The 15,796-nt window shown below is 42.0% G+C and overlaps 1 protein-coding gene across 2 annotated transcripts; it reads right to left on the bottom strand.

The window, feature by feature from the left end:
• Positions 1-297: 297 nt before the first annotated feature.
• tmem177 (transmembrane protein 177) lies at positions 298-3,295 on the bottom strand. 2 transcript variants are annotated; one of them, XM_026144761.2, is made up of 3 exons: positions 3,166-3,295; positions 1,477-1,744; positions 298-1,214 (listed from the first exon to the last, which is right to left on the bottom strand). In XM_026144761.2, the coding sequence occupies exons 2-3, from the start codon at positions 1,675-1,677 to the stop codon at positions 483-485; spliced, it is 933 nt and encodes a 310-aa protein (XP_026000546.2). In that variant the 5' UTR covers positions 1,678-1,744; positions 3,166-3,295; the 3' UTR covers positions 298-482. The 2 variants fall into 2 exon arrangements, with proteins under 2 accessions (XP_026000546.2, XP_080146518.1); XM_080290392.1 differs by lacking the exon at positions 3,166-3,295 and adding an exon at positions 2,640-3,163.
• Between the last annotated feature and the right edge of the window lie 12,501 nt (positions 3,296-15,796).

Below are 15,796 nucleotides of genomic sequence, written 5' to 3'. Positions count from 1 at the left end.
TTCAAAGGCTTTATGGCTTTTCCTGTAATACCTGTTGCTATGTCGAGGCATTTATTGCACATGGGAGAAACTAATCTGCACATGCACTGATTATGTGCTTAAAATGTTCTGTTTTACAGAGAGAGGCATAACCTGTCAGCAGCCCACAGTCTAAATCTATCCAGAGCATATTATAGAAACAAAAATACAAATGCATGCATGTACATTCCTGTTTCTCTCACCTGGGTGAGAGAAACAGGAATAGCACTTATCAGCATCTGACTAATACGACTGATCACACATATGACCACAAACACAGGCAGGGAAACAGTTTATTGGTACACTGTGCCCTACACGCCATCGTTGTTGCATAAAGTCAGCAAATACACGACCCCTCAGGACTTTGCTGATTACAAATTACATTCAGCACATCCGTGATGACATAATTTTAAGAAAAAACATGCAAAGTCTTGCTAGTTTAGTTCCCATCGCTAGCCCTCCTCTCATACTTTCTCCTCTTTCAGCAGAGCGAGGATCTGCTCCCTCCTGGAGGTGTACGGCGTGTGTTTCAGCTGAAAGACGTGAGCAGGAAACAAGTTCCCACTGGGAGCGTACATATCCTCTCCCTTCTGCCCCATCAGCGAGCGCAGCGTTTTGTTTCTGGACAGAATTTTATCGTAAAACTCCACCCCTCCTTTGGCGTAATCGCGGGACACTCCGGCCGCACGTCGGTCCGAGCTATAGTCAAGCCACTGGCTGACGGCGTCCGAGGTGAGGAAGTAGGAAACAGCACCAATGCCAAGCGCAACGATGTTCACAGCCCCGCGTAGCAGCGCAGGCCCGCCGTACAGCCCGAAAACCTGCTTCAGCACCACGCTGTACACCCAAACCCCTCCCAGGCAGAACGGAGCGACAGCAGCGCTCATGACGGGTCCCCCGGACTGCAAGCGGGCCACCTCGCGCGCTATGGCGAACTTCTGCGCATCGAGGGAAAACACAAGCGCCTCCTTTAGAGTCGAACCGGACTCACTGCTCCAGTCCACCGTTTTGCCGTTGATGAAAATGTTGCGATTGGTAATTCCACTCGGGTCGTCGGCGGTGCTGTTGAAGTTAGCCGGGATGCCGATTTGGGCCCCCGCAGGAAGCCACGGGACGCCAGCGCCAACCGGATGGAAGCCAAAGGACGCAAAGGCCGAGACATTCTTGGGTGAGCTGACGCTATAGTCCTTCAGCACCTACAAATGACAAAGCAGAAATGTGAATTTTATGAAATTCATGAAAGAACAAATTTCATGTTTTGTGAACAATTTGTTTCGATTTGTGTATAATGATGGTTATTAATCTAAGACGCCTGCGTCTATCTTTACTGCTATTTTCCTCTCATCAGCAACTAAAAATATTTATGCATCATTCCAGCGACAATCACATGCATATTACAGCTGAAGTCTTTTAAACATATCTGAAGTGTGATCTTGAAAAAATAAGATAAATGAAAACCTGCTGAAAAAGATTTTCCAGCTTTTCCGACAGCACGACCGGCTCCCCCCGGTGCCAGGCCTGATAGAGCTGACGGTAGGAGACGTCAGGGAAAACGTGGTAGAACATGTTGGCGGCGAAGACTCCACCGCAGCTCGCAATGAGCAGCGGAGTGCGGTACTTCTGGAGAAGCACGGAGTACTTCAGGAAACGAGACGCCATTGCTTTTATTTTCTTCCTTTTTTTGGCTCCCGTGTTGTTTTCAGCAGCAAGCTTCAGTTGGTGACATCTGTGAAGAGGACAGACGATACATCCATGAAAACAAGCTGCATGTCACAGATATATAAAAACTGTGACACTGTGCTGACTCATCCTCCCCCAGGAACTTAACATGTCATTAACATGTCACATAGCACGATCTCATTCGAGGTTAGGGCTCATCATGCGGGCTAACGCAACATCAGTGCACACGACGTGGTTATCACAGTGTACTACAACCTAAAACATGTTAGTTAAATGAACTTGAGCTGCCTTAGAATCACACAACAAGCTGAAAATCAACTAAACTTGAAGCCTCAGGCTGTGATTGGCTGGTCACTTCCATCTCTTCTGTATTTTGTAACATGGAAACATTTAAACCTTAGTGGAGTTACTGTAGGAAGCTCAGATCCTTTAAAGTGTGCAGCAGGATGTTGGAGACCATCTACCAGTCTGCGGTGGCGCGGGACATTTACTTTGCTGTTGTCTGCTGGGAGGGGGGCCGCATCAGAGCAAGAGATGCCAGCAGGATCAACAAACTGATCCACAGGCTGGAACATCATTGGCCAGAATCTGGAGGCGTCTGAGTCAGCGAGGGTTGGAGGTCATCGAACAAACTGCTCTCCATCATGGACAACTCATCACACCTGCTCTCTTATTATTAGTCTTATTATTTACACTTCTTTAACTGAATATCATTTTTATTTATAAGTTTATTGTTTTAAATCTCTACATTTTAAAAGTATGTTTATTGAGTAACATGCTGCTGTAATGTAGTAGTTTCCCTTGAGAGATCGATAAAGTATCTATCATAAGTGTTGTTTACCTGAATGAAAGATGAGAGACAGCACAATTCTTCTTCTATGGTCTGTAGTAGTATAGTAGTACATGCAGTATTGTAGTACCTCATTAAAATGAATACTTACAGTCACACAGAGACAACCTGATGTGGTGACAGTCCCAAATAACAACCTTAGTGTTCAGGATCGAGTCAAATCCGCAACCGTGATAATGACGTCATCATTCATGGACTTTAAAGAAGCAGTTCTGCACTTTTTTTTTTAACTCGCTGACGAGTCAGACTAACTTGTTTTGTAGTTTGGGGTCAAACTTAATCATAGTCAGTCTTGTCTTCACTCAGGACTCGCTGTGAACAAACAGATGAATTAAACCGAGCTAACCCTACAACCTGCCTCACACCTGCCCGCGGTCGTGTCGTCGGAGACACACCAACAGCTTCTGAAGCACACACAGGCAGGCTATCACTGATGAAACGTGAAGTACTTCACTGCAAACGGCAACAACGACGAGCCTGTTAATGATGCTTTTACTGCGCATGACGTCAGCAGCCTTAACCCTTACACACAGAGCCGTAAACGAGTCCGCTTCTCTCCATTTAGCACGAGCGCGTCTGAAACACTTGCTTCAGTTTCCGCTCCGGTGGACACTCACCTGTTCTCCGCATCTTTCCCACGAGCCGCACACGAGACACTTTCCAAGGACAGCTGCACGGCATGGAGACATAACAGTGACCGGAAAGCGATTTAGCTGTCGTCATGGCGTTTCACGACAGTTTCACGACGGTAAAGTTAGAAGGCTCATTGATTTGACGTGAATTTTTGTTATTATTATCTTCAGTTACTTGTTTTTCTGAAGTGGTCTTGCTAATTAATTTTTTTTTAAATTTCCGTTTGTTAAACAATTAAAAAATTATATATTTAACAACATCTAAACGTTCCTTTGTGAATACATTTACCAAAGGTAGTAAATAAATAAATAAGCTGCATGAACTTAAATTTAAATCATTTCCTATTTATTATTCAACCTTAACATTAATTATTAAATCTAATGCATTGTGCTCATGTAGCTGAATTGATTTTTAAGCATTAGAAGAGCAGAACATATTTAATCAGTATGCATTTCTAAAGCTCTGTTTGCATATATATTATACATTTAGTCTAACTAAAGATATCAGTGACAGAAAAGAGTGTACAGCACCAACAGGTCAAGCTTATACACCTCATATTACGGTATAAGTAACATTTCTGGCTAACAAATAAATAAATGCATAAATAATAGTAATAATAATAATTGTTTAAAAAAAGCCTTTATTGAATTTCTAGTTCAGCTGAAATTAAAATTAAATTAAAAACATGATACAAAGGACAAAAAAAAGAAAAATTCAACAACATATATTTTATCATCCGGTTTTGTTTTATTTCATAAAAAAACAACTCCTCTAAATGGTAAAACAGTGCTGTACAAACTGACCGTATGTGGTTTGTATGGGTTTGCACTTTGTTTTCTGTTAATACTGACTGCTATGAATAAAGCTGAGGTATTGTTGGCTGGCAGTGCCCTTCTTTTGGTTTTAAGTTGCGCTTGGACAACTAGGTTACATCCGAAATGCTGCTTCCTGTTGCACAGCGGCGAGGTAAAAAGCAACACAACCAAAAATATGACCTCTCTGCTGTTCCAGTTTAAGGTGCTCTTCATGACATCAGGGAAAACGTTTAAGACAAAGGTCGAAATCTTTTGCATGTTTAATAGAACAGACTTCAGAAGACTGTCTCTCTAACCCTTGACCAATTTATAGCCTTGCTACCAGTGGCGGTCCTAGCCTGTTTGGCGCCGTGGGCGAACACTGTCTCTGGCGCCCCCCCACATAAAACTGTTGTCAGAACCATACTGAATTTCACCAGAGAAACATGCGCACACACACACACACACACACACACACACACACACACACACACACACACACACACACACACACACACACACACACACACACACACACACACACACACACACACGAAGAGAGAGAGTATGCATAGTATGCAAACAGCTACCAAACAGCCATCATAATTCGTCATGCAATGAGAACAGGACAAATCAACAATTGACAATGTCTAATTAATATTCCAATCTGTAACATAATGTACTGTTTGGAGTTTAGTCTGTTACTGTTACTATTTTTACCATTTCTTCTTGGAGCAACTGTAACCCACATAATTTCCTCAGGGATTAATAAAGTATTCTGATTCTGATTGTTTCAGGATGACCTGCCATTATCCAATCACACATCTGCTTACCTGCATCTTTTGCTCGTTTCTCCTCCTCTTCTTTTCTCTTTTTCTAAACTGAGCACCAGATGGCTTTGAACTTTTCTTGTCCATCTTCCACTGGTTTTCATTTTGCACTCCAGTATGAACACCCATCCCCCAACCCGAGGATCACCACAACATAACCTAACAGACCTACACCTTAGTTCACAGATTCACTTTGTCTAAGGTTTATTTCTGGGATTTCACACAACCCAGGATTCAAATCATGAATACATGATGGGCTTGGATTTACAACATTATGAATGAAATGTGCTCTATTTGGAAGCAGCCGGCCCCCTTTCGACGGGTTGTGTGTGAGACTTTAAATCATCAAACTGTAAATTATAAATTTAAATTGTTATTGATCCTTTACCCCGAGTCCTAAAGTGTATATTTATTTTCTTACTCTTCTTATATTTATTGTTTGTTTACTGCTGTAACTGCAGCCTCGTCGTCTCGTCTCTCTATATACTGCACTGTATGTAGCGGAGATGACAATAAAGTTTACTTTGACTTCAGCAGCGAGCAGGCGCACCGAGGGCTCTCGCGCTCACTTTTCGCGTACAGAATGTCGAAAAAAAATATTATAAGTCTGCAAATTATAAGTCTGTATCATGATGTCTGGTGTTTTCGTGTTTGTTGGTTTGTTTTTATTTTGTTTTATTTTGCGAGTTGGTTATTAGATGCCGCCCCGCCCTCTCCTCCCTGTGCAGCAAGCAGCAGGCGCACCTCGCAAACGGAGGGCGCCCTTACTCCCAGCAAATGGGCGATAAAAAACCGATCGGTGCCTCTGCCATTCCCAATATGCGCTGGCGTGATGTCGGGGCAGCATGAGTACGAGCATTTTTTTTTCACGATGCCCGTGATGCCGCCCCGGGCAACCGCCCGTGTCGCCCGCATCAAAAAACCGCTACTGCTTGCTACGCAGACTAATTTCAGCACGAGTAACTCTGACTCTGTGATTTAAATAATAATATCTCTGGCTTTAAAACTCCATATTAATCAAGTGTTGCTCTACACCTAAGTGTGCACGAGTTCTACTTAATTAGCCTTCACTGTGCACACATTAAACACCAAACCCAGCTCTGTTGTTTTCCTGAAGCTCCAAATTTGTTACTGTGCTGAAAGAGCAGAAAACAGCTCCGGTCACCTCACAGGCATTTTCTGTCCTTTGCTAATGGTACACATTTGAGCCTAAAAGCCTCTCACAACGTTTCTGCAGCTTTATCACCAAACCTCACTGTGCACGACAAACTTTTCAGCTACCATATCTGTGTTAAGCCAGCTGATGCGGCTCTACCGCACACAGGGTCAGCAGATTTCTCGTTGCTTCACTGTGTCCAGCCGTGATTTTATTTAGCCGTTCTCTTCCTAGAAATAAAATAGCCTGCTGCAAACTGGATCACAGGTTAAGGAGTGGAGGACGGCTTTAAATGATAATCTCACTTTACATCAAGGGCAGGAAGGAGATGTTGCAGCAGCTATTCAAGGCTTTGCTCAGCCATGCGTCTAAAAATGTGTCGCTGACACTTTGCATGTGTGAATTTGGTGTCAGCCTGAAAGCAGCCTCAAAGATGTCTCTTGCAGTATGCGGTCACATTTCCCTCCGTAGAATCTAATAATTCAAAGTAATGAAATATTTAGCAGAAGAGTCCAACACGGTTACGCTGCTGGTATAATATTGACCTGATTAATATTAACAGGCTTACATGCAGAGATGAGCACAGGAAGAGCTGGGATTGATGAGGCTTGGCAATAATTTTATGAAATATTATAAATTAAAAAAATGTGGTTCCCCCTCTGTGGAAAATTCCCGTAAAACATCAAACAGGCAGATGTTAGTAATGTAGTCTAGATAGGTACTTCTACAGTAATATACAGCAGCACAGGCTGAATCATAGACTGTTACTTGTTCCCCATCCAGGGGCTGCCCTGTATAGGAGGAAGTGAAAGTTGTGCAACCAAAAGTGCGAAAATAGTCGGTTTCATGTGATGAATTGATAGAGTGATGAACTTTAATGATAATTGTTTAAAAAAGAACTACTACTATTACTACTAGCAAAGGGCTGTTGGTTAAACAGTGAAAACATGCTGTGTTGAGGGAGATTTCATCAAAGCTGGGAGAACATTGTGTGCCGATTGGTCACTAATCTTCAGTTCACCCAGAAAATTAGTTTCAAGTTCAGCACCCAGTATTTTGCACAGCTTTATTTACCTTAAAATAGCTTTTTACTCTTCCACAGAGAGGGAAGGTTGTAGGTTTGTTGGTTCGGGCCTTTCTGTGCTGAAGTGGAAAATCCTCTCTGTGCCTCAGTGTTTTTACTCAGATTTCACTGCTGAATCTATACATCCTGTTCTGTTTGTCTCAGTGACCATCAAAATTAAAGTTATTTAATGCTTAAAAATAACTGCACCCATACACTCAGTGTCCACTTCATTCTGCTTTCAACATTCCTCTGAGATTCTGGTCCATATGGACATGACTGTGTCATACAGATGCTGGAGATTTGCCAAAGATGCTCTGTTGGAGATCTGTGACGGTGGAGGTCGTGTGAGTACAGTGAAATGGTCAGGAAACCAGTTTGAGATGTGTGCCACGTCATTGCCAGCAGCCTGAACTGCTGATACGAGGCGGGATGGATCCGTACTCTCAAGATGTTTATGACCCTAGCATCTGAAGTAGGACTCATCAGGTCAGCCAATGTTTTCTCAGTTTTCTGCTGTTCACTTTTAGTGAGTCTGTGTGAATTGTAGCCTTCCTGTTCTCAGCTGACTGGGTGGTACGCGGTGTGCTCTTCTGCTGCTGTAACCCATCTGATTCAAGGTTCAACCCCAGAGATGGTTTTTGTAGGAACATCTGAGAAGATCAGCATTTTCTGAAATACTCTGAGCAGCCTTGTTCAAAATACTTAAATCACCTTCCTTTTCCATTCTTATGATTGGTTTGGACTTCAGTAGGTTGTTTTGACCTCGTTTGCATGCTTAAATGCACCAAGTGATTGGCTGAATATATATTTATGTTAAAAAGTTGAACCTAATAAAATGGCCACGGTTCTTCACACCTGTGCTACATTCAGCACATTCAGTCATCAGCTTTTGGTTCTTAAGGAGCGGTTTGTGCTCTGACTGTGAGGTAAAGATGTGCAGTAGTTTTAGCTCTGGAGCAGACAGAGGAAGTGACAGAGAACAAAATACTCATGTGGTGATTCAGCTTCAACATTCAGCTTTTACAGGAGTAACCAATAACCACATGTTTTTTATGGAGTACTGTAAGTCGCTTCATGGCTAATTAGTCAAGGGAAAAACACAATATTCATGTAGGAATTCCAGGAAATGAGAAAGCAGATAAACTCGCAAACAAATCCATCAGTAAAGGAAACATAGACTTTAACTGGTTTGTTTATCGTGAAGTAATGAAGCAATAGCAAGAGCACTGGAATGATGAACCAAAAGGTACAAGTTTACATGTAGGAGGTGAAGTGAAGCAGGAGATGAGATGGGGATAGGCATGTCAAGGTTATGGCTGGGAGGTGTCGGAGTGTAGGGGGGACTCAGCAGATGGGAGGAAATTATTATCTAGGTTTCTGAGAATTATGTGACGTTTGATTGGAGCTGAACTCCTTAAAACAAATTAAAGTGACAGTGGGCGGTGATGAAATGTAATCCACAAAAGTCTGGAGAGGAAAAATCTGCTCTCGCCCAGGCCGTTGTCACCCCCACGGTGGTATTTAAGACTCGCATGTCTTTAGTTCATCCTCATGTTTTGTGCCCTTTAACCCTTTTCTCTCGTCTGTTTTCCAGAGAGAGTTACTCCTCAGCTTCCATGGATCCCTGCTGCTTTAAAGAGCCTGAGTTAATCCTTTTACCTCCCTGCTCCACTCTCCATCGAATCCCTCTCCACCTCTCTGGAAACCAATCCAAACTAAATCCAATTACAAGACTTAACAAAATCATCTTAAACTCACCTTGGTTGTTTTTCTCTTCTCTCTGGGAGAACCCCCGGCCTACCTGCACTTACCAGCTCTTCAATCTTTGTAATAAGATCTGTAAAAGTGCTGCTGGCACCCGGGTCCTGCTTATTGAGTCCAATCCTTTGTTTAATGTGACTGAATGTTCTGGCCACCGGTTGGACTCTGCAGACTCAGCAGTCGTGTCCCATCAAAGTGTCAGTCAGCTCGAACACGTCCTAACTTTGCTTGTTGAGAAGTTACAGGGAACACATCGAGACATGAACTCTGAAAGCCGAACCTTCACCTCGGTCCTGTGGGACCAAAGCTGGGCCCTCCGCCCCGTCACCTTCCTCCACCCATCACTAGGGATGGGTACCAGTATCTGGTTCCATCATGGCACCGGTTCTGACATAAACGGTAGTAACCAGACCGAAAAGCAGCGCACATTTGGATTCTAGCCAATCATTTTACCTTTGCAAGGATAGTAGGCGGGCCCAGGTACGTACGTTCTTTTAGAGCAGAGCTACAGATTAAAAAGGCCCAAGGCGAAGCGGTCAAAGTCTGGCTGTACTTCACAGCAAAAGATGCAAACTCAGCAGCCTGCAACACGTGCTTTAAGGTGATATTGTGATACAGTGCAAAGGAGGTAACACCACGAATCTGATGAAACACCTGGCGACGCATAGCTTTTTTTAAAATTGCAGAGAAATGCGCCGTACTTGATAGCTTGCTGCGAGACCTCACACCGAGCACATCTACTGCGGGTGTGGTGCCTGTTATCGGACCCGGAGTTAGCAACATCCCCCAAGAACCCGAAGAGGAGAGTCCTGGCCCCTAGCCCTGCCAGTGTAGCAGGAATGATGAGGATGATGATGCAGCAGCAGCCGTTCTTCTCTGCGTGAGTAGCTTAATGTTGTTCGTGTGTAATTTACGTTGAGTAGGCTAACCACGTTATTACATTAATGCAGGTAAGGTGAACTAGCAAACATCATCATAGCTACATGCGGCTGTCTTCTTGTTTGATGGCAGATACTCCCTTCACCCTGGCCAAAAAGGCTAAAATGACCAAAGAAAAAGAGGAAAACAGTTAAACATGAGAGGTTTTTGGACAAAGTTTGTGTTCTCCATTCTTTAAGCAGCGGTTCGAGCACCGTTTAAGCACCGGGACCATTTCAAAAGTACCAGTTTGGCACCGGTATCGGATAAAACCTAAACGATACCCATCCCTACCCATCACCCCCCCACACCTGAGCCATTTGGAGGGTGAGACACTAAGCAACCAACCCAAAACTAAACAACTAAATAAATACAAAGCAGCGTTATGTAAATGTGTCTATACTTGTTGTGAGGAAAGAAGGCACTCCAAGTTTTTTCTTTGAGCTAAAACAACTTCAGTGCCAAATATTACATTAAACACTGATGCCGAATCTGAGGAGTGCATCATAATAACACAACAACATCAACGTTTATTCTTGACAACAGTCTATTCTTACTTACTCTTATTCCCACTTCAGAATGAACAGACTTCAGCATAAACCAGCGCTGTAAACGACACCTGTTAATTCAGATGCTCAAAGTGTAGCCCACCCTGTTGGAGGCTCTAGCACCAATGTGACAACTGTTTGGAGAAGAAGTTAAAACATTATTGGAAGTCTTCCGATGAGTTTGGTAGAGAATATCCTTTGAGCACATTTTCAGGCTCTTTCACTGCATCTGCATGGAGCTTGAAAGAGAATCACAGTCTACTTTTCTCATTCTTAATAAGGTTTACTATTCTATCTAGTTTAATCACCCAACAGTAAGCTCATATTTCCCCTCATCACTCTCAGTTCTTTGAGCTAATTTCACCCCCTTCTCTATTGTAATGGTTTCCTTATGAAAACACAAATATGAAACCAGTGCACGTCATCAAACATAAACATACTGTCTGCAGGGATCTGTAGGATCTGGAAACAAGACTCCATTCATGGTAAACATTTATAAATGACATACGCACGCACACAGAGATAAATAGATGTTGTCGAGCGATGACAACATAAGCTTGTGTGCACATTGAGGGCACAGCAACTGTTTCACAGACTGGAATGGTAAAATGAAATCACTTTACAGTACACGTGTGTGCACTGCTCGCGTCTGCATATTGTGATGTAATCAGTCTGTTCCTGGTATAAGGAAAGGGCTCACTAGTGTCTCCATGGCAACAGGCAGGAGGCAATAGAAGTATGTGTCTTTGTGTGTGTGTGTGTGTTTGATGTGGGTTTAAAGGGGGATACACATTCTCCTCTACTGAGCTATAACCCTAAATAAGGCTTTACTTGATGGTGATGCACGTCACACAGGACCGTGTCAGTCCTCTGACTGATGCCCGGCCCTTCTGTGGTGGTTCCTCAGGTCTTCTGCACACTACATGCTGGAAGAAGCTACGTCCCTATGACTGTGGAAAGATTTAGGCAGGCAGATATTGGCATTTAAGATCTGCATGAGAGGACTAAACACAGGCTAAAGACGGCTTGGAGCCTATACTGTCAACTCCTTTCACTTTATTAAATAAACAAGAGCTAATTTCAAGCTGCATTCCTTCTGACCCCGAAATAAATCCGTGTTTATCCATCAAGTGGTGGTGAAGGTCTTGCTCTGCTCACACATGCACACAGATGTCAGTGGTGTATTTATGGCACTGTGCAAGATGAACATGAAGAACACCCTTTGATACCCCTTCAGAGGAAATCGGCATTGCAGTTTAAGTGCAATCTGTTACTGGAGGTGTAGGGTGGCCACAAGAAAGGCTCAACCTGCAGAATCCGAGGACAAATTAGTAGATGCAAAGCAATCGCTTATCAAATTAACATCCCATCAGCCTGCTGCCTGTGCTCGCAGTGAGACCTCTCAATTAATGACTAAATCAGTATTCCAGCCAACCGATTTACTACCTCTTGATTGCGTCCTACAAGTCGACCATAGCCTTAATCAATAAATCTTTAGGTTTCAACAGGGCATGACTCTCACATCTTCATAAACACACTGGTAAGACCAAAGCGGAGATCTTGCTCTTGTGTAGATCTGAACAGCACCGTGTTTACCTTTGTGAACATGTGAGGATATATCGAAACTGTCAAATCGATGCCTGATATGTCACAGAAAACCTGGAGAGCTCAGATATTTCACATCGAGAATGAGCAGGGCAACCATTACTTTCTAAACATATGTAAGCCTTGCATCTGAGAGGCTAAATTAAAGTTTAGCTTATTTCCAGATATTTTATTCCTGTGCTCCAGAGTAGCTTTGCATGATTCACAGTTCAGAATAATCCTTATTTAAATTTTACTCTGCCTTTATGCAGCTCCTCAATTCATCCTGTGTCTGAAACAAGCTGTTTTACATGGTGTCTGTTTAAGGCCATCCTCCTTTTAAGACAAGTTTGTTCTAACTGGGTTTCTCTTACAGATAAAAGCTATGGTGGAGCTTTTGTGTAACAGCTTTAAGATTGCTCTTAATGATATGTACTCAGCCTGACATCATAAAGGCTGGAGTAGAACAAAAAAACAGTGCGCACACAGGTTATAGGACTAAAATGCACATACAGTTATCTCGTGTTTTCAAACACAGACCATGTTTAAAATGAGTGTCTGCAACTGCATCATATATGAATATAAAAGATGAGATTTCCATGCAGGTTAACAGTGACTGCCTCCGCTGCTGTCGGCCAAATACAAAGGAACAGGATGGAGGATGTTCAGAGGGTTTGTGTGCCAGAAGAGGAAGCTAGGGACAGGGTGAGATGGAGGCAGATGATCCACTGTGGTGACCCCTAGAGGAAGCAGGCAGAAGAAGAAGCCTGCATGATGAAGCATCCTTGGGTACAATACTGAACTTTGTGCCAACTTCCTCGAGTCTCTCGCGCTGGCCTGCCTCTCTTATTTTGTCTCTTTGGCGTGTTGTGGTCACCTTGCCTCAGTGTAGCTCCTCCTGCCTCTCCGCCTTCCTTCAGGCACGCACCTGCCTGCAATCAGCTCTACTGACTCACTTTCTGCTCGTCTATGACTAGGCTAACTACTTCAAGCTTGTCACAACGTTGCACCAGCCAAGAGACGCCCTTGATTCTGTTTGGTTTGTGTGTTTTATGTCTTGGATAACCTCTCTGTGTAACCTTTCTTGCTATGAAGCCCCACTCCCATGAGCCCTGTTTTGTGTGTGTGCGCATGCCCTGGGAAGCCTGTGTTGCCTGACTGCCACTGCTGGAACTCAAATGCCCCACCATCAGCTTTGTTACTACCTTTTCACTGTGCAAAAAAAAACTTGTCAATAAATCTGTTGAACTCTTACAGTGCTTCACACCTAGGTGATCATTCTGTTAGCTCGTGACACTTTAATGCATCCGTGACAGAGAGTGCTTACAAGTATAGAAAAAGGTATCTTGAGTAACTACTAACTACCAGCCCATTTATCAAAACAAGGAAAACATGAGATTAAATTCATTTCCTCACTTTCTTCCTTCCACAAGTGTTGATGAGATATTATCAAGACCAACAACGATTCAATATCACATTTACCACCACATCAATCATATGGAAAGAATGACTGTGTGTGCATGTTGGCTGTGTGTGTGTGTGTCTGAGTACATGCTTTTAAAATGGGCTTTCCTGGAAATGCTGCCAGAGAGCGACGACTTCATTTCCCATCACTTACTCACTGTAATGTGAGTTGTAAAATGTCTAACATCTGATTATTTTCAGAGGTAAAATGCATATCGGCTCCTTCTTCCTCGTTTCAATTGAATTATTTACATCTTTCTCTCTCTCACACACACATATTTCTGAGGGTTACTGGAAGTCAGTTATTACTTTATTCTAAATATAGACCCATCAGTAATCACACTTGTATTTGAATATGCAGTCTATGTGCCCACTCATGAACAGTGTTAGCCTCGATCTCTCTCATGAGATACAGTACTAGCTTTACTCTTTGTTGGCTCCAGGTTGATATTGAGAGCATACACTCACCTCCTCCAAACAAGCTTACGGTATAAAGTTTCCTCTTTTAAGCTCTACTGCTTAGTGTGACTAATGAGAAGCCTCTGTTTAAATTAGACAACCCTGTAGACCTTGCCTTTCAGAGTTACACTTTATGACGACATGCGGTGTCTTTTCAAAGTGTTGTGAATGAACCTGATGGCTCAAATGTAACTTCTAGTCATTTTTTTAAATCTATAAAACAAACAGTGGTTACTACGTCTAAGTGCCAGAAATGAACCTTAGAGCATGTGCAGTTATCTGTTCTCAGTGATACACATTCTTTACCTTCAATCATTATCAGTGCATTTACGCACAGTCCTGCTCCCGTTCTCTTGATTGCTTTTATTGACCTCTTGCAAAAACGAGCTAACAGTGCACTGTTTTCCTGCATGGGCATGTTTACACAAAACTGTTAACAGATACACTGTTACAGATACACGTAAATGACACAGGTGAAATTCATCGTTAACCTCAAGTCATTATTAAAATAATAATTATTATTGCCAAAGTAAATATTCAGTAAATGAATCAATAGATACAAAAATAAAAATAAATGAAAAAAAGGGATGATGTTGATATTTTCTATCACAGTTTTCAGTTTGTCTCCTAGTTTGGAGGTTAAGACTTGGTAATAAAAAATAAAGGAGTTAATCTACGAGATTCTCACATGTGAGAGAATTATATAATGAAACAACAACATACTGCAAGTGCCAATTACTAACATCTGAAAAGGCTGTATGTGGGCATGGATACGGAAACTAAAAGAAAAAAGCGTGCAGTCAAAGCCCTGCACATCGCTGCAACAGTAACACCTTCAGTTTTAGGGTTTTGGTGTTTTGGCTCGTTGCTATGGTATCACATATGGAACACTACCTTCAGCATTGTATAAGACATCATATAATATGTATGCATATTATATTATATTATAAGTTTTTTAAGTATTTAATATAATCGTGTGTTATATTTTCTGTACATTATGAAATAATTTTCGACACAAAGTGGGTAAACAAGAAGGGATGAGTTGTGTCTTTGCTCAAAGCGACAGGGCAGGGATGACAAACTCATTTTACACGGTGTTTAACTAATTAAAACTCAGCTTTCTGTCAGTGTAAAGAAGTTTAATTTCACATTTAAACCCTGATATATTTTAATATAAGAAAAAAGTGTAATTTCAATAGTGCATCTCGGTTCTTTTTGCTTAATAGAGAAATACTGCTGTAGTAAATAAAAGAAGTCTGTGAGGATGACTCTTTGGGCTTAAATTGTAAGAAATAAATGCAAATTGTAAAATGTAAAGAAACCTTGTTAGTGTTATTGTGAATCTGCTGTGAAAATCAGAATTTTCTACAGCAGATAGTGACAAACGGGAACTTTCTGTCATTTCATTGGTCGTGTATTTCTATTTTAATGTAGTATGAATGGGAACGGGGGAGGTCTTCATGAGTAGGAAAAGCTGCAAACCTTACGAAAATACAATTAGATGTCCAAAAATTATATCGTGATTCACATTGTCCAAAGAATTGTGCTTCATGATTAATGCTTATTAATACTTTATATATACATGAAATTATATTATACTCTATATAACTATATTATATAGGCCCACATACGTGGACGTATAAGCGAATTAGACCCCCAACAATCCCGAACAAGCTTCAACATCAACACTCAGTCTTCTAATTAATCCGTTTGACTTCCCCTAAATTAGGAACGGTCAGTTTGACAGGACTAGCCCTTTAAACGATTCCGCTGAAGAAGGGAACAGTCCATTTCAGTAAAAAAGGGGGTACTCCGTCACTGCCTCGTGGTTTTTATACATTTTAACACCAGAAACACATCCTGGGAAAAGACAGAGGGCTTATATTTTTGTAATAATCATGAACACACATTTAATATCACACTGAAAAACAACATTTAGTCCTTTCGCGTCTCAACAGTAAAACCATTGTCCACCCCTTCGGGGGCGCATCTATTTTTAGCATCAGCTGTTGCAATACAAAGATTAGCTACTCGG

This window comes from Astatotilapia calliptera, chromosome 16 (assembly GCF_964374335.1).
Source record: "Astatotilapia calliptera chromosome 16, fAstCal68.1, whole genome shotgun sequence".
In the NCBI taxonomy this organism is placed as follows: Eukaryota; Metazoa; Chordata; class Actinopteri; order Cichliformes; family Cichlidae; genus Astatotilapia; species Astatotilapia calliptera.
This window is presented reverse-complemented; position numbering and strand designations above follow the sequence as displayed.